This window comes from Lytechinus variegatus, chromosome 6, assembly GCF_018143015.1.
Source record: "Lytechinus variegatus isolate NC3 chromosome 6, Lvar_3.0, whole genome shotgun sequence".
In the NCBI taxonomy this organism is placed as follows: Eukaryota; Metazoa; Echinodermata; class Echinoidea; order Temnopleuroida; family Toxopneustidae; genus Lytechinus; species Lytechinus variegatus.
The window spans coordinates 29208634-29233863 of NC_054745.1; the positions used below are offsets into that span (position 1 = coordinate 29208634).

The 25230-nt window shown below is 37.7% G+C and overlaps 1 protein-coding gene across 1 annotated transcript in view; it reads right to left on the reverse strand.

Moving 5' to 3' along the window:
* Positions 1-1061: 1061 nt before the first annotated feature.
* The window catches only part of LOC121417327 (low-density lipoprotein receptor-related protein 2-like), a 46300-nt gene continuing 22131 nt past the window's right edge, over positions 1062-25230 (reverse strand). The window contains exons 4-10 of the mRNA XM_041610997.1: positions 22071-22230; positions 17348-17466; positions 15427-15711; positions 11632-11763; positions 7718-7855; positions 2555-2791; positions 1062-1319 (exon numbers count right to left, since the gene is read on the reverse strand). Of these exons, the coding sequence (XP_041466931.1) occupies positions 1114-1319; positions 2555-2791; positions 7718-7855; positions 11632-11763; positions 15427-15711; positions 17348-17466; positions 22071-22230 (1277 nt within the window). The 3' untranslated portion in view covers positions 1062-1113. The remainder of the gene's footprint in view (positions 1320-2554; positions 2792-7717; positions 7856-11631; positions 11764-15426; positions 15712-17347; positions 17467-22070; positions 22231-25230) is intronic.

Genomic DNA, 25230 nt, shown 5'->3' on the forward strand with positions numbered 1-25230 from the left:
GCGCCGACTCATAGCTGGACTTGCCCGGGAGGACTTGCACCGGCCAGCGCACTCGGGTGCGCTGGCCGGTGCACCCGAGAGTTTTTTTTTTTTTTTTTTAAACAAGTGCACACCTAGTTACCAATATTTGAAAGCAAGATAAAAGAGCAATGTAGATTAAATGCTTTGCTCACGGGCATAGGTGCCGCGGCCGGGGATCGAACCCCGGTCTTTCTATGTATAGCCAAGCGCCTTAGACCGGCCACGGCACCTCTTCCTAAGTTTTGCTAGAGAGTTTTGCTAGATATCGGGTTTTGTGAAATAATGACGTCAGACCTCGACATATCCAAAAATATATCGAGGTCTGACGTCACGCAACATCATAGTTGAAATATATTCGGTCACATCATGCTACTTGAACCAATCACTATACAGGATTTACTCTATGTAGGATATAAAATAAAATATCTCAAAGTTTAAAATTTATGAGGGCAGCTTAGAAAAGACTGTACTTTAAAAATATGGCTATGGTGTCAGTCTCATAGGCCCGAATTCAAAAAGGAGGTTGTGGAAACCCACAGTTTAATCCATGATTTATGCAGATTTCCTGTATAAATTACGCTGCCTGTTAACATGGTTAGATACGTCTTTTTATTCATGAGTCCACTGTTTGAAGAGTGGACTCATGAATAAAATAGCGTGGATAACCACGGCAACATAGGCGTCAATTTGGCGCACTGTGACAAAAGCGCGCATCACCATTGGACATGTTTGAATATACGCGGTAAAATTTATACAGGAAATCTGCATAATCCATGGACTCAACCCGTGTCTGAAAACAGTCTCGTGATACCTGTCAAGAACTCGTTCGAGGCAAAAGGAGGTTGCTACCCATGTTACAACTCTGAAACCTAGATTGTTCTGAGCTGCCATCAAAATATTTAAATTTTGAGATAGGTTTTTTTTTTCAGACCAGCCATGATGTATCTTCATGACTACGGCCAACGAACGTAGAGGGCAGCAACACACTTGTGTGCTGCTGCCCTCCACGTTCGTTGATTAAGACCCAACTGGAAGAGATCGAGCTTGCAATCACCCTTCCTTAATAGCTTTCTCTCTCCCTCTCTTCTAACATTATACAGCTTTATTGTCTCCTTGCTTCTTGCATCTGCAACAGATCACGATGACGATGATCAGGAAGATGATGGCGAGGATGACCACGACGAGGGCGATGATATAATTTTGTTGTTTCCACCATGGTACTTCTTCGTAAATTTCGCACAAGGTCGACTCCTCGCTATACTCATCATCATCATCATCATCTTCGGAATTCTCATCCCCTACAATATTGAAAAATCGGGGGTAAAATATAGGCATATGGTATTGAAAAAAAAGCAATGATAGTAATAATAATAATAATAACAATTTTAATAATAATAATGATGATTAAGATAATATTCATAATAATAATGACACTACTACTACTACTAATAATAATATTGATTGAATACAGACTTTAAAGGGATACTCCATGATAACAGATCCGACAAAATCAGAAAAACAAAACACTGAAAAGATTATGAAAAGTGGACAATGCACGTCTAGAATGAACATACATGTAGTTACTGTCTACTTCAGGAAGGCAGTTGTATGGTTCCATAGGTGAGCTGATGATGACATTTCGCCCACTTATTTACATTCTTTTGAATTTTGCCCATAAAGGATCGCATAGTTTTCAAAATTCTACTTTTGATACATCATATCATCAATGGATCCGCACCCGATTACAACAAATCTCTTATACACCACTATCAACCTGCACGCACACTGCGATCATCCCAATCTAGTCTCTTGCATATCCCACTATCTAAAAAATCCTGGGGCGATCGAGCCTTTGCTCATGCCGGACCAGCCCTGTGGAATTCACTACCACAGGAGCTGAAGAACTCAAACTCTGCAACATCCTTTAAGGGCAACCTAAAATCGCTTTGTTCACCAGCAGGTACTAGGTTTGAAGACAGTAATTTTTCCTCATTTTTAAATTTGCCCTTTTTTGTACTTAGTTCTCTTTACTTTTATGTCTTACTCTCTTAAGCGCCTTGAGCGTTTAAGAGAGTAAGACATCAAAATGGAAAGACGCTATATGAATTATATGTATTATTATTATTTCATAACAAATAACTGAGTAAAACTTTGTATTCGATCAAAAAGAATTACGTTTATCATTTAATAATTTTGGTTTTAAAAAGGAAAAAAGAGGAAAAATAGTACTGCACAACATAGTATACTAGCAATACAGACTTTCGGAAAACACTAACATTATTCATTGTATAGTGTCTACGGCTTGATTTCCTCTCATTGAGACCAAAGAAAGATTTGTCATATTATACCAAAGATCAAAACGAATATCTACTATTTTTTTCACTGCCAATAGTGGCATCAAGAGTTAATAATGAGAAATTGATAAAAACACGTGATATAAAAATGAATGAGTAGTCATGTGATTTATTTCAGCCAATCACTCGGTTAGGATCCAAATCTACATGTTACAGCACGTTATAATAGCCGAACCTACCGTGACACGAGATGCCGTCTCCACCAATGAAAAACCCTTCTGCGCAGGTGCAATAGTATCCTCCCACCGTGTTCATACACACGCCAAATTTCACGTCACAAGTGATGTTTACACACTCATTGACGTCTTGGCATTGTCCTGTGGCGTCTGGTCTGAATCCATCGTCACACACACAGCTATACATGCCGTTCCTATTGACACACTCGCCGTTGTCACAGTGGCTGCAGTTTTCATAAGCTTAAATAGAAACGGGGAAAAACAACTATAGGCATTATTAAAACTTGACGTAGCAAACAATAACGCGCTCTTTTGACGTCTCCGGAAAAACCTAGAAGCACTCCGAACGGTCAAGCGTGCACAAGGTTTCAAACTTTTGTTTTCTCTTGCATATAAGCTCTTTCACACGTGTTGATATGCTCTCATACTCTGTTAATTGTATCTTGGATTTTTTCCCCCTGTAACTTAAAGCAAGGTCATGGGTGGTAGTATATATCGGGAAAAATGGTTATCAAAGGGGTTAAATCAGATGGTTACAAAAGATAAATGTAATATTGGTGTTGCCAGGTCCGACCTGGAGAAATTTCCAATGGCACTAGGATAATCCTTAAAAAAGACCTCCAAACGCACATCTTCAAAGATACCCTAAAATTATTTTGACATAATAAGAAACTTCTTGAAATGTAATTTGAACTGTATCAGACAGCGGTATTAGTCTGCATGCACAGACCCATGTTTTTTAATTGCACTTCGCATAGTGCATAATGCAGAGTCTGAAGTAGTAAGACTAGATTCACTATGTACTGTGGGTTTCTCTACCAAGGTATTTGATACAGACATGTCCCTGCAGAGAATTTGGAGTCTAGTCTTCACTCTAGACCTACTATTTGTTGAAGTGTCAAATATGAGTCTGTGCGTGCAGACTACTGCAGTATATCCTACATCATGTATGTGGTTAACTATCCAGGAGATCATAACAAAACGAGGAAACACCAAAACTTGATTTCGTCTGATGATCTCACTCCGTGACAGAACCATGACTACCGTGTAGTTGGTTACAACGACCTTGATCACGTGACCTGTGTGACCTCTCTCACGAGGTGAACCCTGGACCGGAAGCCCGCTGTGAGGGAAGCCCGCTGTGAGGTAAACCCGACAACTGTCTGAAACTCTTTTTATTTACCTATAGAAAAATTCGTTCAAATCTTTGCCCGAGACCTGCGGTAGCTGTTTCCCCATTTTTTTTCTATAGAAAAAAAAACTGTGGTGTTAAAACTGACACCAATTGGTGTTAATAGAGGACCACACCCTGAGGTTTTAAAATAACACCCTAGTGATTGAACATAACACCAAAGAGTGTAAATGTAACAACCATAGGTGTTGTAATAACACCTATAGGTGTAAAACTAACACCATCAATTTAACACCGATGTAAGATAACCGGTGTGTTCCTCTATGTACACCGGTTAACACTACAGTTTTTGCTGTGTATGTTTCACCGTAGCCCAACTAGGCGGGGAAACTGTGAGCTGGCAACATGAGCGTCCGTGTGTGTACTAAATTCATCTTTGTCTTTGTGTGCAACATGTTGGTATGTATTTCATGGCTTGATGACCAAAGGTCTTCGTTTACAAGTACTACATTTGCCCGGCTAGTAGAGAGTTTTCGCAACAAGACGCAGATACTTCCTTGACCGTTGAGAATCTATTACAAAAAAACCCTTCATAATCAAAGAAGACTTTGTCAAATATCGGTGAATCAAAACGGCAGTGCCGTCCTTGACTCTGCTCGAACGACATACATGTTTTTTTCAGCTCCGATTCACAGGACGATGTACGTGCTGCCCCGGTTCATCAACTCTCGACAATGACCTCTAAGCTGTTCAGTGTGATTTGGCGAACATTTTTTAAACAGATTTTCAACGTTCTACAAAAGGGCTGCGTAGTGATTGTGAACACTCGTCTGTTGAACAGTGTGACATGAACGCTATATAGCTACCAGGGTCCGTATATACACCCGTAATTCCGAAGGTTCGTTTATCCGAAAGCGAAATAAGGTTGTTCCGAAGGTTCGACAATCCGAAAACGAAATGAGGTTCGTTGTTCCGAAGGTTCGACAATCCGAAAACGAAATGAGGTTCGTTGTTCCGAAGGTTCGTTAATCCAGGAACGAAATAAGGTTCGTTTATCAGAAAATGAAATGAGGTTTGTTGTTTATTTCTTTTTCGGACTAACGAACCTTCAGAATTACGAACCTCATTTCGATTTCGTACTAACGAACCTTCGGAATAACGACTCTCATATCCTTTTCGGATTAACGAACCTTCGGAATTACGCCACAAAATTTTATTCGGATTAACGAACCCTTTTTCGTTTTCGGATTAACAAACATCGAGGCATAGGCAATTTACGTGTTTCGGAATTACGAACCTTCGGAATAAAGAACCTTTGGAATTACGAACCTTCGGAATTACGAACTTTCGGAATTATGAAGTGTAACCCCGTTGTATAAAAAGCTACTTTTCCATCCAATAACAACTGCCATGGTAACGATGATCCATGTATACAGGCTGAATCAAGGATTCCATGCAAGTTGCTATTGACATAGTTACCATAAACATTATAATGTTTTACTCTCATGCACCGGGGCAAAGGCCTATACAGAATCTAATTGAGGCTACATTGATATATTTTACGCAGAGTTACGCATTAACTATCTACAGTAGATCGTAAAACAGCATTGTTTTCCAAAGAACAAACCTAGAAAAAAAAGAAATGGCTACGGAAATGAGGTAAGAAAATATCACATTCTGAATAAATGGAATCACCGGAGCGGGCCGGCCGCCATCTTGGGACCATCAAAAAGACATTGGCTTCCATCATATCTTTACCGATATACTTAGGAAACTGGAGGTTTTTCAGGTTTATCTTGTGGTATAAACTTGTATAAGACTCTTCGTTTCTCTGTGTAGTATTAAATCGTGATTATAATGATAGAACCCCAGTGCTTTTTGGAGGAGAGATAGTCCCACATTTTACCGATCGTGCCTCTCGTGTGAGCGCAGTTGATGTTTCACAAAAGATATCCATATATCATCAGGCATGGCAAAACACGCAAAAGGTCGCTAGGGATAATTATTTGCAGTTCAATAGCCATGCTGAAATGCGTGATTCTCAGCTTTGAAATATTATAAAACTCACTACCGTGTAATATTACTTGAGAAACCCATTGAGAAAACAGGGATTAAAGTTAACAAGTCTGTGGAATGACATGTTGCCTCACACATAATTGTCCAAAGGTGACAAAAACTAAGATTAGATCTCATTAAAGTTTAGGGGGGTTTTAGCTTGTTCCAAAGTTGGGACACTAATTAGACTATTTATTCTTCTTCTTCTTCTTCTACTACTACTACTACTACTACTACTACTACTACTACTACTACTGCTACTACTACTACGACTACTACCACCACCACTTCTAATACTACATCTACTACTACTTCTCGTAATCCATAAAAAAATCCATAATTTGTTTGTTCGAAACAGACATGAAATGAAATACTCAGAAAATTTGCTTTGCCCAATTGATCGTGGGCCCAGCAGCCGCTGTGCAGCGACAGATCCACGAGGCTCTATCGTTTTAATCGTTGAACCCCAAACAGAGTAGCAGCAACTCCCGTCTTTTTACATCTTTTGGTCTGTCGCGGCCGGGGTTTGAACCCCCGACCTTCCGGTTGTGAGAAGGACGCTCTACCAACTGAGCCAACACACCAACACACACAATACTACTACAACAACAACAACAACAACTACTACTACGCTACAATTTCTACTATACTACTACTACTACTACTACTACTACTACCACTACTACTACTACTACTACTACTACTACTACCACCACAACTACTACTACTACTACTACTACTACTACTACCACTACTACTACTACTACTACTACTACTACTACCACTACTACTACTACTACTACTACTACTACTACTACTACTACTACTACCACTTCTTCTACTACTACTACTACTACTACTACTACTACTACTACTACTACTACCACTATACTACTACTACTACTACTACTACTACTACTACCACTATACTACTACTACTACCACCACTACTACTACTACTACTACTACTACTACTACTACTACTACTCTACTACAATATTACTATACTACTACTACTACTACTTCTTCTTCTACTGCTACTACTTCTACTACTACTCTACTACACTATTACTATACTACATCTACTACTACTACTACTTCTTCTACTTCTGCTACTACTTCTACTACTACTACTACTACTACTTCTACTACTACTCTACTACACTATTACTATACTACTACTACTACTACTACTACTACTACTACTACTACTACTACTACTACTACTTCTTCTTCTACTGCTACTACTTCTACTACTAATCTACTACACTATTACTATACTACATCTTCTACTACTACTACTACTACTACTACTACTACTACTACTACTACTACTACTACTTCTTCTACTGCTGCTGCTACTACTACTACTACTACTACTACTACTACTTCTCTACTGCTTCTACTACTAATACTACTACTGCTACTACTACTACTACTACTACTACTACTACTACCACTAATACTACTACTAATACTAATACTACTACTACTACTACTACTACTACTACTACTACTACTACTACTACTACTACTACTACTACTACTACTATACTACTACTACTATACTACTACTACTACTACTACTACTACTACTACTACTACTACTACTACTACTACTACTACTGCACTACTACTACTATACTACTACTACTACTAAACTACTACTACTACTACTACATCTACTACTAACTACTACTACTACATCTACTACTAACTACTACTACTACTACTTCTACTACTACTACTTCTACTACTACTACTACTACCACCACTACTACTACTACTACCACTACTAATACTATTACTACTACTCCTACTACTACTACTACTACTACTACTACCACTACCACTACTACTACTACTACTACCACTACTACTACTACTACTACTACTCTACTGCACTACTACTACTATACTACTACTACTACTAGTAATACTACTACTACTAATAATAATAATAATAAGGAAAGTAATACCTATGCACGTGACATTATCGTCTGCAAGGAGGTATCCGCCTTCACATCCACACACAGCCGTTCCATTGAAGTACATGCATACGCCACGAACGCGATCGCAAGGGAAGTGTTCATCGTTTGCTTCACAAAGATTGTTGTCTGCAAGAAAATGAAATAGAGGTGCCGTGGCCGAGGGGTTTAAAGCGACGGTCCGGGCTAAAAGTATTTGTAGTTTAATAAATAGAGTAGAATTTACTGAGCAAAATGCCGAAAATTTCATCAAAATCGGATAACAAATAACAGAGTTATGGAATTTTAAAGCTCAGCAATACTTTGTGAAAACAGTCGTCATGAATATTCAATAGGTGGATTGATGATGTCACATCCCCACTTGTTCTTTTGTATTTTATTATATGAAATTAGGTTTATTGTTTTATTTCCTCCAAGAACTAGAAAAATTGGATTGACAACTGATTTAGTGCATTAGATATTTTTTTGCTGCAACTTATTTCATTATGAGGGAGACATATATATTTACACACGTATGAAATAATGAAAAAAATATATGATTTTATGTAGTAACATAAGAAAACGGAAAGTGGGGATGTGACATCATCAGCCCACCTAGTGAATATTCCTGACGGCTGTTTTCACAAAAAAAATTGCTAAACTTAAAAATTCAATAACTTAATTATTTGTTATCCGATTTTGATGAAACTTTCGGCATTTTGCTCAGTGAATTCTACTCTATAAATACCTTCAGCCCAGACCATCCCTTTAGGGCGCTCAATAGGAGATCCTAGGGTCAGGCTTTCAATTCCCATCACGATCCGTATGCCCTTGAACAAGGCATTCTTTTCCCAAACACATTGATTTTGTATCGTTCATGATATAAATGAAAATGCTGTATGCATTATGAATACCAATGTGTGGACTTGTTAAAAAAAATATGGGATCGATGGTAGAGTCTACAAACGTAGAGGGCGTCAACACTGCTGCTACGTTGGTTGATGGAGCCCCCCCCCCCCCCGGTTGGTTCAAGTCAAGGGCGCCGGAAGCGGGGGGGGGGGCAGGGGGGGGCACTTGCCCCCCCCAAAGAAAATTTTTGGGGGGCAAAACGAGATTTTGCCCCCCCCAATGTGCCCCCCTTAAAGTAGAAAAATTATATTATTTAAGGACAAATGTAAACGATGAAGGCACTTTTCTGCCTAAGAATTGTCATTTCTTTTGTCAAAAATGAAAAAAATTCGCCCCTGACGGGGCAATGACACATCTTGGTAAGCCTTGCGTCTTTTGACGAACATGTCCCTCTGTGAAACATACCTTAGATAAGCCCCTTTTCCATCGTATTACAGTGTGATAACGTTTAACCTTTTAAACCCCCATTCCACAGAGAACAAGACCGCTGGAAGACCTTTGAAAGACCATGAATTTTGGTTGATCTTTCAGAGGTCTCTAAATGAACCTACAATGGTCTTTGAGGTCTTACACGAGTCCTGACCAATCTTTCAGTGGTCTTCGTGGGCTCCAAAACTTTTTGAAACGGTTCAAAACACTCTTACAGCAGTCTTACAGGAAAATTGTCTTTCAGTGGTCTTTCAGCAGTCTTTCAGCGGTCTTTCGATGAACTTTCAAAGGTCTTCATAGTCTTTCATTGATCTTTCGGCAGTCTCTCAAGATTTTTTCGGATCATTGAAAGACCATTGAAAGACCAGGCAAAGTCCATGGAAAGAATTCAGAAAGATCACTTATTGCATAAAAGATCTCTGAAAGACCATTGAAAGATCTCGAGAGGACAAGTCTAAGACCAGTACGACAAGAAATATCCATCATTCTTTCAGAGTTCTTTGAGGGGTCTTTCTGAGCCATTCCACAGAGATGACAAATTTCATTGATCTTGAAAACCGCTGTAAGACCTCACAAATTTTAAGTCTTTCAGTGGTCTTTCAATGGTCTCCGTTCTGTGGAATGGGGGCCTATTAATGAATACATTTCAGACTAAAAAATTTGCATGCTGGCTGTGTCGGCTAACAAACGCGCGGTCGCCCAGAAACGCTCAGACCGGGGTGGTGTTTCATCAATATTTTCGTCCGACAAGTTGTAAGATCTGACAAGTTTCCTGTATTCTGATTGGTTGAGAAGCATTGTTACCATAGTAACTGTCGGATAAAACATGACTTGTCGGATAAAACGTCCTACAAGTCATGAAACGCTCCCCGGACCCGATATCACCAACGCCCGTGGTGAACGCTAGTTACTCGAGCAACATATGGAATCTGGAAATAGCTGTAAAACCGAATAGTTTAAAGAGTTATAGAGGATTGAGTAGTTGCTTATTGGATAAATGAGAAGATGCTAGCTTGAGTCGGCGAATGGAGTACAGAGCAGGAGTACCTCTATTAACTAATCAAGCCTCTTCTTCAACCTTTTCTGGTTTACTGTCTTTATCAGGACTACGCTCGTTTGAACAAAAAATTACTCGACTATCAACTGTCTACTTCCTCCTATCAATTTCACTTCTTCCTCTATCCACTTTTTTCGAAAACTCCATATGGTGTACCGTCAACCACATCCGCTGTTGGAATGTAATTGTTTTCTTCTAAATAATGTTACATAATGTACATTATGAACTGCCGTAGTTTGTTAGTTCATGATTATTTACAAATGAATATTTCCTGGAATTTGATATTCATCATTTCCTAGTTATGGTCACATTTTCCCCAGAAAATATGTAAAGAAAAAAGAAGATTTTGAAGGGGTCATCCAAAAGTGCTTCCCAGCCATACAAAACATGCCAAAGGAAACACATAAATCGAGTAATGTTTTCAATTTTCAGAAAAGTTTTAAATTGTTAGACAATAATGAAGCAGGTCATATTTCTTTTTCCTCCAGTTACAAAATATGAAACGTTTTGCCTATGCATGGATAATCAGGGACTCTCTCCAATGCTGAGGTCAGAAATGATTTAAATAGAATGGGGATTTAAGCGCTTATCGTCGTCTGCCACGTCAGAACAGTATGACATTTTGAATTTTAAAAGACATTCATTAGAATGTATTTTGTTTCTGTTGTTACGCTTCTTCTGCTTAATACACTCCTTGAAACTTATGATAATTGTGCTCTCTCGCGTCGTCCGTGTATGTAAATGTACATAAATAAATATTTCTGAAAGGATATTGCATGAAAAATGTAATTTCTGGTATTTTGAGTCAATATAAGCGTATTACGTAATTTAATTGATCAGACACGAAAACCACATTCCGAATTAAGCGATCGTTTTGCGCGTATATTTTATAGGTTCTCATAAACTCTGAGTATAGTCTTTCGTAGTGAATTCTATGTTTAATTCTCAAGAAATTTATTTTTGAATTCTCTTAGAAACGCAACTTTTAAACTCCATTTTTACACAAAGTCCTTATCGTACGGGGGGTCCAACGCCCTCTCCCCCTCGATCGCTTCGGTATCTCACGCTGTCAAAAATATTGTGCCCCCTTCGGGATTTTGCCCCCCAAAAACTGAAAGTGTTCCGGCGCGCCTGGTTCAAGTCCTTCTCTGGACGTCAATTTTCTTCAACAGGATTTTTTAGTCATATTCTGCTGCAGGCAACCTAGGTGAGCTAAGATGGAGGCCCTATTTGTATCTTATCTTAATTAATTACAAACTAATGAAGATTTAAGAATAAATCTTTGAAATTCAAATAACCATGCGAATTCGAATGGTTTTAAAATGACAGTCGAAGTAGGACCCTGTTTCAAATAACTTGTTATGATAACAAATTTACAACAGCAATGCAAAACTACTGAAATCAACTCATTTCAAAGGAAATTTTGTTTATATAGAAATTGTGCATAGTTTACTATTATCATTATTTTTGCAAAACGGAACCTTTGATTTATCTTTAAAAAAGTTTCAGACATTTGTTAAGGCCTACTCACTGGTATGGGGTGCGACTGTTACTCCACTGCCCGTGCCGTTCCCGGTGAGATTCGTTGCGACACACTCATAGTTATATATTGTACTGACGCACTGTAGGCCGGGCTCACAAGGCGATGGATGGCACAAGTCAACTGGAATATAGATATAATATGGCACAAGTCAACTGGAATATAGATATAATATTTACAGAAACAAGTAATGACATGGTTAATTTTTACAATAATTTAAGATAGAATTTAGTGATAGTCATTTTTATTCTGACGATATAAAATGAAAAATACTATTTACCATGTTTACGGACAGAAAAAAAGCTTGAGAAATATTCCCATGTTGTCTGAACACGTGTTTCTCCTTTTATTGATAAATAATAATTACGCGTTCACAATAATGACTAAAAGGGAAAACAAACAGATTAAATCATTGATCGAATTAAAAACGTGGCATTTACATAGTTATTGGCATTTTGACACTCATCCAAACCTTCTGCGCCTCGGGATAGAATATTTCTAGATAGACGGCGATATATACAGTAAATGTCTATTATTATTATAGTAACGATAGAAAAAAAGTAATAGGCTATAAACTAGCACAAATAATAGGAATGCAGTGGCCAGCTATCGTAAGCAAAAAACTCAAATTAATAGCAGCCATGTTTATCTGTGACCAGGGGTCCGTCTCATAAAGCTTTTAAAGGTCAAGTCCACCTCAGAAAAATGTTGATTTGAATCAATAGAGAAAAATCACACAAGCACAATGCTGAATATTTCATCAAAATCGGATGTAAAATAAGAAAGTTATGACATTTCAAAGTTTCGCCGATTTTTAACAAAATAATTATATGAACGAGCCAGTTACATCCAAATGAGAGTGTCGATGATGTCACTCTCTCACTATTTCTTTTGTTTTTTATTGTTTGAATTATACAATATTTCAATTTTTACGAATTTGATGATTAGGACCTCCTTGCCTGACACACAAAATGTTAGAATAATGGAATTCCATGTGTTCAGGGAGGAATGAAACTTCATTTCACATGACAATGACGAGAAAATCAAAATATTTCATATTTCAAACAATAAAAAACAAAAGAAATAGTGAGTGAGTGACATCATCAACTCTCTCATTTGGATGTAACTGGCTCGTTCATATAACTGTTTTATTAAAAATAAGCGAAACTTTAAAATGTCATAACTTTCTTATTTTACATCCGATTTTGATGAAATTTTGAGTGTTATGCTTGTTGAATTTTTCTCTTTTTATTCAAATCAGGTTTTTGTTGGGGTGGACTTGTCCTTTAAAATAAAAGCTTTGCAATAACCATAACAGTTAATAGACATATACTAAAAGCCTTTAATCTGATTTGCCGATAGTAAATTTGTTATACAGTGCGTCCCACAAAAAAACGAAACCGAGATTTATCGATGATTAATCATAACTTATTATAGACGAATGACCAATATTCCAAAGTAACGCTTATAATCTCCTCTATCGTTTCATGAAAGGACTTATCGGATGTTTTATCTGACAAGTCCTATTTCATCCGACAGTTACCATAGTAACGGTACCTCTCAGCCAAACTGAGCCAATCAACATCAGAGAAAGATGTCAGATCTGACAACTTGTCGGGTGAAAATGTTTATGAAACACTCCCCTGATATTATGGTCAGATTGAAAAAAATGGTACCCCATGTCTGCGCGGTCTCCCAAGTCTGCGCACCCGCGTATCTGCGCGATTCTAGTAATTTGATACGCAATGAGCACGAACTTTACACATGCAATACAAACAGGTATTCATAAAAAAATCTGACTCAAAATGGTGGAAAAATAATGAATTCAGGGCATTAAATGCGACAGCCTCAAAATGCAGCCTTTGTCATCAAAATCCCCGAATCGTGTGCAAAGTGAATGAGTGCGCAGACATGGGGTACCATTTTTTCAATTTGAAAATGACAGCCCGAGGTTTTTTACAAGAAAATCATATATTTCTTTCAAATTTTTATGAGATATTTGGCACACTAACTCATTATGATGTAAGGAACATTATCAACTGCAAGATTTTGTGAAATAAAAAGAAATTCACTTTAAATCTTAACTCAAATCGTTAGGTGCGCAGACTTGGGGCCCACCATCATACTTAGATTATTCTTCATTCACGCATGACTGAGCAAAAGCAATTTGAAGAAAGGATACCAAACACTCATTTGGCGGCGGGTATCTGAATTTCAATTTCCTTTCAATTACCATTTTCTGTTATTGAGGTATCAAGTTAAAAAACAAGATACTAAACTTTTTAAAAAACTTTCTGAAACCCAGATACCCCGCCGAATAACTTTATGATATCCTCTCTTCAAATTGTTTTGCTCACTCATACGTGAATGAGAAATAATCTAATTGATTTCAGATGAAACAGGAGATTCTAGGCTTTACAATGTTAGGTCATTTGTCTATTGAATTTCTGATAAAGTTATGATAAATCATCGATAAAATCTCGGTTTCGTTTTTTTGTGGGATGGACTGTAGAAACTGTGTGTATTTGTTATTACAACAAGTTTTTATAAAATGGGTCCAGAGCTTAGCAGATTTGTTGGTGATTTTGATTTTCATTCTTTGGTGACTTTTTGCGACTTTTGGTACTACAAAGAAGAAAATATTTGTTTGTTTTAGGGGGTGAACTCGGGTGTCCCAAAATATGACCAAATAGTGTTTTCAGTCACTTCCAGCGGCGTACCTAGGATTTTCCACGGGGGGGGGAGCAAATTCTTCCGCCCAAAATTTGACAAGCAAAAAAAAAAAGGTCTTCAACCACAAATATAGGATTTCGTACCACAAAAAAGGACTGCCTCCCCTGCCCCCCCCCCCCCGTACCCGTAGGTACGCTAGTGGTCACTTCCATTGCTCGTAAGCCATGCAGGTTCCAGTGCACTCTCGGCATTTTTTAAATTCTTTTTTTCATCCTGTATCTTGAGCAAGATTAAATAAACTCTCTCATATCACTCCTATCTAGAATTCGCTGCACGGATTATATTCAAGATTATGTTGCTTGCTTTTCATAGTATTCTTGGATCAGCACCACAGTGCTTACAGTGCATTTGGGCTCATCCACTTCTGGATTACTTGTTATTCCAAAAGTTTCAAAAACTTTTTTTTTTTGGGGGGGGATCATTTGCTTTTGCATGCCCCACTTTGTGGAATAGCCTTCCTGAAGACATAAACAAATGTACCTTTGTCGAAACTTTCAAAAATCTTCTAAAAACTTTTGTTTAACTCTTAGCTTCTTATGCGCCTTGAGCTCTTTATAGAGTGGATTTGGCGCTTTATAAGTCACATTATTATTATTATTTTATTATTATTACCACGATTTTTAACAAGCGTCCAGAAAAAATAAATGTTATGCAATCGCTTCAGTTATCTACACTGTTTGAAAAAAAATATTGTAAAAAAAATGTTTTCCTTTTTTTTAACAGACCCGTTCTGCGAAAGTGTAAAAAATATTTCCTGTTACAACAATCTACATGATTGTTTCGTCATTTCTTTCTCTAAAATCTGTTTTTTATTTTTCTTCTGTAAATCTTCCGTTTCTAACAGTGTATCATTCGATATAAATAAGATTCAATTCCATTAATTTTTTTTTAAATTTCCATTCAAAACCTAATACATAGTAATATAAAGTAATACAAATCAAGAACAATTGTACAGAAGGGCATTCTTCGTAAAACCAAAAAAAAGGTATAATATAGATTTTAAAAAATAGATTTTAAAAATAGATGCATGATATCCCCTTTTTTTCGACCTACCACTCTCGTTGATGAATACTTTCATACGCAGTATACCGGCCAAGCTCTGCTGTTCCCCGTTCACCGAGATGGAGTCAATAAATCCGGATCTTGCATAATCCAACAGGTTCAAATAACCGATCCCACCTCGCCCGATATCGACCCAGTAGAAAATATCGTCGTATATCAGAATCTGTTCGACATATCCTAGCTCTATCGATATCGTTGTCACGATATTCCTCACGTGTTTCACGATATCGTACATCTCGATAGTGCGATCGTGGTTGATCCAAAACAGGTTCCCGTCTACGAAAGTGTAAAAATTAAAGTGTAAATAAAAGTGTAAACAAAAGTGTAAATAAAAATCGTAATTCAAATTATCTTAAACCTGAAGAAACAGTCGAACGGGCCATAAAAAAGAAGGGCAAAGAGGCAGAAGAAAGTGGCAAAAATTATTATTTGACCAAAAATGATTTCATTTACCGACTTCTACATTGTAAAAACTATTGGGCGATATTTTAACCAATGCGGGAAGCATATTGTCCTGTAAGGTTAAAGAAATAAGCAGCAATGACTTTAGAATGGGCAATATTTTCATCACACTAGATAAATAAAAATGCCCAAAGAAATGCCCAATATTGGTTAGACACATAATTATCGTTTTGGAGCAATTTTGCCCAATATATATTTTTAGAGTGTATCATTTTCTATGGTTACACTCTGTTTTCCCTAAATGATCTTTAAAACACAAAGAGAAATGTATAGGGACGTAAGAGAAGAATGTAAGAAAAAGGAAAGGAAAGGAGAGAGGCGTGTGTAATCCCTAAGGCCTTTGCAAACATTATGACATAGGCCATTTTATCTCCCCCTGCCCTCTCCTTTCAAAATATATAATTGACCTGTATTTTCGTATTTTTTTCCCAGGAGGGTGTTCCACAGAAGGTTAAGCGTGAAAATGAGAGTCAAGCTAATGCGCACATGTTATTTAACGCGTTATCTGATTGAATGATATGCATAGTGCGCGTCCCGTTCGCATTATCTGACCAATGAGGTGATGCCTTATATACAGTGCGTCCCAGAAAAAAAACGAAACCGGAATTTAGCGATGATTTATCATCACTTAATCATAAATAAAATAGACAAATGACCTACCAATGTGAAGCTTAATGTAAAGCTCTCTTCTTTCATCTGGTATTACTTAAATCATTTATCATTCATGCATGAGTGAGCAAAAGCAGTTCTAAGAAAGGATGCCAAAAAACTCATTTGGCGGGTGGTATCTGAATTTCAAAAGGGAAATCACATGACTAAAGACTTCAATATCTGCTCTTTTCTTTGATACCCTAATCACAGAAAATGACCAAGAAGTAAAAAAAATATGATCCCTCGAAACAATGCTTTTATTTCCTTAATTTCGTTAAATAAACGTGTTTTCACCGGTTTCCCACATAAGCTATCACACGGTAACAAAAGACTTAATCCATGGCTGATTGTCAACAAAACGGAGTGTCGAGTGAGTTTGAACGCTAACCTGTGAAACCTCTTCATTTTATGAAATTATTGAAATTCAATCCTTATTTAACATAGCCAGAAATTTGTTATTTCTTGACCATTTTCTGTATTTTTTTTAAAATGTGGTTTTCTTTTTAAAACCCAGATACGGCCCGCCAAGTGACTTTTTGATATCCCATTTTCAATTTGTTTTTGCTCACGAATACGTGAATGAAAACTAATTTCAATAATTCAAACAAAAGAGGAGATTCTCAGCTTTAAAATGGTAAGTCATTTGTCTATTGTATTTGTGATTAAGATATGATAAATCATCGATAAAACTCCTCGACTCCACATGAAATGCCTTCCCATCCCTTAGCGATTAACGAACGTAGAGGGCGTTACATCTTTGCCGGAGTTGCCTCCTTCTACGTCCGTTGAGAGTTCTTACCCTGCGCGTTTCTTGTGAATGCAGTGACGTTTACAAGATCCTCATCGACAAGACTTTTTTTGCCAGTTCCGTCCACGTTCATTTGCATGATGCTATCCCCCTCGGAAAAATAGAGCAGACTAGTAAAAAAAAAAAATAGCAAATGATTATCGTTATGTATGCCTCCGCCACAATGTTTGCACGGAGGGGTCCGATTGCTACGTACAATGAACAAGTTAATTTCTTTTCCGCTGGGAGAGGAGGGGCAGAGTCCTTAGTCAAAAATATGAACCTTGCAATCCTAACCCAAACTTTACAATCATAAATGAAATTAGGCCCGGAGCAAGTGTCGTGTCGCCGTCGAAAGAGGGAAAATTGCGTGGGATTATACCAGGGGGGTGTTTCACAAAGATTTAAGTATGACTTAGGTCGCACTTAAATGTCGACGCGTACATGATATGCAACGCGCAATGTTATTGATCAATACGCAGTAGTGCGCGTCCTCTTGGCATGATATGATCAATGCTGTCATGCCTTTTATACTGCGCGCAACTAGACATTTAAGTGCGACTCTAAGTCAACTTAAATCTTTGTAAAACACCCCCAGGGATACTTTTTTCATGTTTTCTTCCAGCATGCGCTAAAGTATTAATATTCTCCATTCTCATTTTGTCGAGAATTTGACATGAAGGCAGAAGGTCCTATTAATAAAGAAGAATGGAACCCTTGGAACAAGTGGGCTAGTATGGAAAGAGAAATATCAAAGAATGAGATCAACGAAAGTTTGAGAAAAAACCGGAGAAATAATGAGAAAGTTTTAAAGCATTTGAATATTGCGATCACTAATGCTATGGAGATCCTCCCATTGGCAATGCAAAAGATATGTATGATGTCACATGTCAACTTTCCCTTTGATGGACTATAAAATACCCTCAAAACTTTTTTTTATCTTTCTTATCATGGTGATACAAACTCTCTATCCATAATATACACAACAAAAAAAGTAAACCCCCTAGATCAAATTGCTGTAACTTTTGAACGGAATTGTTTTGAGATAAGATATTTCGTAGGTGGCATTCTACACTCATTAAGCAACTCCTGCTGAAAAAATGAGATTGATCGGCTGATTCATGCATGAGCGATAAAAGATTGAATTAAAAATGACCATTTTTGAAAGTCACAATTTCGTTTTTAAGATTGTGCAAATACAAAATTGGGCAAAAGTCGTTTTTAGGTGAATTTTATGGTGTTACGCTGTTTTACTATCCATCATTTAGCCACCCATTCACACACGTTTTGATATCGTATGTTCATGGTTGAGTGAGCACTATGTATTGCAGGGGCCGCGGAAGCGGGGGGGGGGGGGGAATTCAGCCCTCCCCCCAATTTTTTTTCCAAAAGCATGTACAAAAATGTAAAAATTACCATACGATTGTGTTTTTTTTCATGGTCAGCCACCCCCCCCCTATGAAAGCCATTCCGCGGCCCCTGTATTGTGACGTATCATCATAGGGGTTTATGGTTGTATTCTCTACAACTTGTAAAATCATGATTTTAAAATAAAAATGTTGGTGTCTCCCCGACTATAACCCCTCTCCATTTAAAAATTCTGGATCCACCACTGATTTGTCCATAAATTAACCTTAACATGATAAATTGTTAGGAAAAGAAAACATTTATCCGGGAGGGGGGGGGCACTTCCATTCACGAGTGGATACCATGCGCGACCATGGGGTCTCGATAAGCACCCTAAACACGTAATGTCCATATTCTGAAAATGCACCCCTTAACAAGTATTGGCGTGTGTAACCCTACCCTTAACAAGTATTGGAAAAAAAAAGATACTCTTAGCAAATATTCCCCGAAATGAACCCCTAAACAAGTACAGGAATGTTTTATTGTTACGGGTCCTTCGGTCGTCGGCTTTACCTTATTTGGTTTAGTACGATCCCACCTTCTACACCTCGCGCAAAACACAAAGTGTTGGGGGCAAAAAGGACATCCTTTATAAAACAGTTTAATTTTGCTTTATCATCCCCGCAAATTCGACCCTAAACACGTAAATTTCCTAGCAAAATAGATACCCTTTGTCATTATTTTTGTGTTTTTGACACCCTTATCACGTTACGTACGTAACGTGCCCTATCGTGAAAAGGACATCCTTTTTACGTGTTTTTTTTTGGTCGCGCATGGTATCCACTCGTCAATGTAAGTGCCCCCCCCCCCCGGGACATTTATGCAGTATTCGTTCCTAAGTCTTCGAATGTGCTCGCTCACTGAACCATGAAAATGTTTACAGCTTGGAAAGAAATAATGGATGATTAAAACAACAGCAATTAAAGTCATATTTGAAACCAAATTCGCCCCTGATATTCACTTGATTATCCTTTAAAATGAGTCTGTGACATTGAAAATACCAATTTTCCCTTTTTGATGCGTGCTCACTCATCCATAAATAAACAAATCGATTTCATTTTTGCACAGAATTTTGCCCATAAGTTGATAAACATTACTGCCAAATGACATTGCTAAAGACAGCCTTGAAAAAAGGTTGCACCATATTCAATAAGGGAATACTTATTCTTAATCTTATGCACCCATAATGTACACAAGTCTATGAGAGAGGAAGTCAAAATGTTAACAAATATGAAATGAGGGTTTGTTTCATGGACGGTTTTTGTTACTTCTGCCAACAGCTATTTCATGAAACTTCGCACATGGCTTCAGAGTAAGACTATCCAAAAGGCGCGCACACCAAAATAACCATTCGATACAGCACATAGTGGGGCAAAGGCCTTTAACTTTCTTCTCATTTGCATAATTTTTTAATGTTGTGTGCTCACTGATGCATTAAACATCGGGATTTTTATAAAAATCAAATCAAATGAACTATGCAAGGAGGTTTGTGACAGATATCCATAGTTACAAATTGCATTTTTTTCGAACAACGTTAAAAAGAGCTAATCACATTCCACATGTTCATTCAAGCGTCAATGTTTAATCAAAAGCCTTTGAATCATTGAAGCATGACAATTGGTCATGAAAATAACGAAAAAGTTGAGAAAAGATCATTTTCAGTTACCAAAATGAAACAATATATGCCTATGATATTTGAAAATCGTATTTTTTGTTTTTAATAAATGTTCATTGAACCGTAAACGAATAATATTGTTAAAGATTCTCTTCCCAAAAATAACTGTCATAATATTCTATTATTTTTATTGATAGAAATGTGTAGAAAGTCCAATTATAGCAAATTTGGATTTGTGTTTATTCAACCGTGAAATTTCGCCCCAAAAATTGTATCGTCTTTTAGAAAGTACCTTTCACAAGCCTTCTGACTTGTTTTATGATGAGAATGTTGAATAATTAGTTCCAATGAAATGGAATAAAAGTAATATTTGGCCTGTGACTTTTGAAAAGTGACATTTTTGCCTTTTGCCGGTGCTTACTGAAGCATGACGTAAAATACGTCCATAACATTTCCTCAGAGGATATCTTATAAAAGTACCTACATGCTCATGTAACAAATGTATTAAAATTCGCATCGGTTCGGAAATTATTGATGTTTGTTTAAGGGGGACTTACTTTTTTGTTGTGAATATATTCTTTGAAATCTGTATTACAAGCCCCCCCCCCTATCTAAAGAATTAAATGATCTACTGATAGATGTGGCATTCTAAAAGAAATACAAAAGCAATGGAAAAGTTGTTCAAATGTGATATCACACATCGTTGTCGCATTGCCATTGTAGGATCTACATTTGATCAAAACTTCAAATGCTCATAACTTTGTTGTTAGTCATTAAATTTTTCGTTGATCTGTTTCTTTCATTTTTCTGTTTTCACACAAGCTTTCTTGTTCCAAAGGTTTCATTTTTCCTTTAAACTCTTTTGTATGACTCGGCCGGGATCGACCCGCGACCTCCCGTTCGTGAGGACGGCGCTCTGTCAAGAAGCCACCCAAAGCCATTGACAGAGTTCGGCCAACCCGGTCTCAATAGGTTGCCAACATGGCGCAATTTCCTGTGAAATTGGGCTTGCCTAACAACGCATTATGCGCCATGTTGGTAACCCATCTTGAAACCGGATGTGCCGAACTATCTCTCTACACAGTGCATAAATTCTGGTGTTGATTTAACACCAGACCGGGATTTATATATAATGTCCACAATAATTGGTGTTGTATAAACACCTATCTGGTGTTAGACCAAAATCAAACTGGTGTTGTTTAACACTTCTCTGGTGTCATGGTTGTGGACATACGGTTGAGGCCGAAAGTTTACATACACTCATGGAATTCAATGAAATTCGTTCTCTTGCCAAACATCGTTAAATTTACTATATCATCAGAAATATAAATGTGTAATCTGAGATGTTTGTTTTGAGAAGTAACTAGCACAAATTAGAAATGTTTTTGTCAAGTTTTTATTTTTAATTCATCTAAAATATGAAGATATTTGGGGAAAAAATTTCTCCTGGTGACAAAGCAATGTCATGATATCAAATTTGTCATGATAGCACAAATATTTTACAAGATACAGTAAATTCTATGACTTTTGACAAATGTCAGGTTTTTTTTTAATTTCCTGGATGTATGTAAACTTCTGGCCTCAACTGGACATATATAGATTTTCAGGCTGATGTTAAATCAACACCGGAGTTCTTGCAGTGTAGTAATGACTCTGGAGCCGCCATGCCCAGTTACAGTAACAGTGCTGTGAAGTAACTTTGATCTCATTTACCCGTTCAGACCATCAATGCACAATCCAAAGATATGTTTGTCATTGACGTGGACTCTTATCTTGTTCGTTCCGTCCAGTCTGGCCGAAGCTAGGATCATGGAGACATTGCCAAACCAGTAGATCCTCCTATCGTGTTTGTTGAAGGCTATGAGAAAGGGTTCTAAAAAGGGAGGGAATAAATTCAAGACCCCATTACATGAAAGAGCACCATCACTTGCCATATAATTCAAATGACAATAATAATTATACTTGCTTATATAGCTCTTAATACTTTGTCAGAAGTCTCTAAGCGCTCTACAGTATATGTAGCATAATTACCCTGGCTTTAGCAGTGCAGCTGTTACGCGCGCTGCGTTTCAAGGAATAAATTCCTGCCAGGTACCGGCCATTTACCTCACCTTGGTTGAGTGCAGCACATTGTGGTTCAACTTCTTGCTGAAATTCAAATCAACATTCACACCAGTCAGCGATATTTGGTAAATGATTGCTATATGTGGAGGTGACGTGGCCGAGTGGTCTAAGCCGGCAGTGGCGTAGCTACGGCGGGGGGGGGGGGGGCTCGTGCCCCCCTGAGATTTGTTGTGTCCCCCCTAAAAAATTGGCAGAGCAAAAAAAAAGAAAAGGAAAAAGGGAGAAAGAAAAAAGGAAAAGAAGAAGAAAGACAGAAGAAAAAAAAGAAGAGGAAAATAAGAGAAGGAAGACGAGCGAATGAAATAATGTGAGGGGAAGACTACTAGCAATTAAAAAATCTGTTCATGTTACTCTATAATTTTTGTGCTGGCGCTTCGCGCCAGAATTGCCTGTTCGATTGGATTCATATCTCGCTCAATAGGCTGATATGGAGCAAGTTTTGAAGTCAATATGCAAAACATATTTTAGTTCGGACATCAAATTTTAAGTTCTCTGTAAAATGTCCGTTTTATGGTCTACATATCAGCATTTTAATCTCACGCTGCGTGGTCACATTGTTTTGATTTGCCAAGTTTATATTGTCTGCGTGTATTCCATAATGTTCCATTAAACAAATGTATTCAGAATGCCCAGATTCTAGGTCTAAATCTAAAACATGCGCGATAGCCTGCATGTTTTTTATTTAAAATGTACTTAAATTATCCAGTTTCACAGAATATCAATAATCGTCACGCTTCACGATCGCATTATTAATGATGCCCAATTGACTACATCCTATTTATGACTTACAAAATATGAATAGAGTGTCCCGCTTTTAGGTCTAAAATCTCAATTTTTTTCCTCTCGCGCTTCGCGCTTGCATCAATTGTTTAGTTACATACCTATCCCATTTATTAATACAAAAAGTGCTTTAGAATGACCGATTTTAGGCCGGAATGTCAAAAAATTTGCTCGCGCTTTGCGCTCGCATTATCGTGGGTAACTGTAAGCAGTCCTTAACAGGTCCCTTTTCGATAATGCTAGAAAAGTTGATAAAAATTTCTGCTCGCAGTAACCATCTAGTTACATGCGAATCTTGTTCAGGATCCCACATTGCCCAGAAAATTAAATTTTCAGGAAAAAATACATTAAATTAAAAAAAAAATTAAATCGCTCGCGCTTCGCGCTCGCACTTTTTATAAGGCTTATGAGATTATTTTATGTTTATGTTGTTTTATAAGAATAGAACTAAGAAGTGACTGATACAGGTGAATATAATTTCAGGCCATGTCCCCTATTGGAGAAAGTCGGATCCGCCCTTGTGGATACACACACACCGGAAAAATGGCCGGTGCTCCCCCCTGAAAAAGCAAGGACCCCCAGTGCCCCCCTACGCCACTGGTCTAAGGCGCCGCCTATGTCCGTGAGCAAGGCATTTAATCCACAATGCTCTTTTATCCTGCTTTCAGATAAATGGTTTTGATAGAGTGGTCAATGGTTAATCGTGGGGTCAACCCTATTAAGGGTATGTATTTTTTTTTCGAATGAAAGCTTTCATATTAAAGACTAGCCAAACGTGTGTAGGGTATGCCCCCCCCCCCCCCCGATGTCATATTCTGATGGCAGCTTGTTTAGGGGTCAAATTATGTCAATAAAGCCCGCGAAAAACTTGTTTAGGGGGTTATTTTGAACACCAAGAACACACTCGTTTAGTGGGTATTTGGAAATAATTTGGTCACGCATGTGTACAGCAATACATTTGACTGCCTCCCCCGGGGGAAATACACACAAACACGCACACACACACAAATATTTACGATCATGGTAACTTTGGCATTAGGGTTATTTTACTACCATGATCACATGTGTCAATTGAAATCAAGGTTTCCATGGTAGATCTTATCTTGAAGACGGACAGTCAACCTGTCCGAAACGTCGAGTCTCTCTACTATTCATCATCTCTACTCGCCGACTTAAGCCAGCATCTCCTCATCAGCTCTACTACTCAAGCTGTCCTCACTCAACATTCCTTCTGGTTTACAGTCCTTTTCAGGACTATTTTCAAGAAAGAATACTCTACTCTCAAATCTCCACTTTCTCGCCTATCCACTTCTTCTCTTCTTCTATCCACTGTTTCTATAACACTCCACATGGTGTACCGTAAACCACATCAGCAATTGTACATGCCACCATGCAAACCTTCAAACAATATCAGATCCAATCTTGATGTCAATTTTAGTTAGACGATCTAGGTCTGCTTGACCTTGCTTTACACGTTTATATAATCTTCGTATCTTCCAGAAATAGATCAATATTACTCGATGAAATCTGAACAGGCAGAGTACATGACAAAATCAGGGGTCTGAGGACACTCCCTACAGAATTCCACTGGTAACATCAGCCCAGTCATAGTAGGAACCATTTAACACAACCACGTTGCTTCCTATCGAACAGAAAAGATCCGAACCAAACCACTCTGTTTTTATGAAGAATTATCTTCGATTAACTTTCACATGATTTTGACTACTATGGTAATATAGCTCTAAAGTGAAATAAAACCAAAATGACAACGTAACCATAATCGCAAATTCTTTATGAAGTGTTGCAGCTGGTGTTTATGGTACCACAGGCCAAATTCATTTCCCATAGACTCGTGTGTTAAAGTGGCACTTAAAAAAGAAAGATTATATATCATAATCATACGACGCATGACCCCCCCCCCATTGAAACAATTGAATAAACCTAACTTCATTTTACTCAATACAAAAGG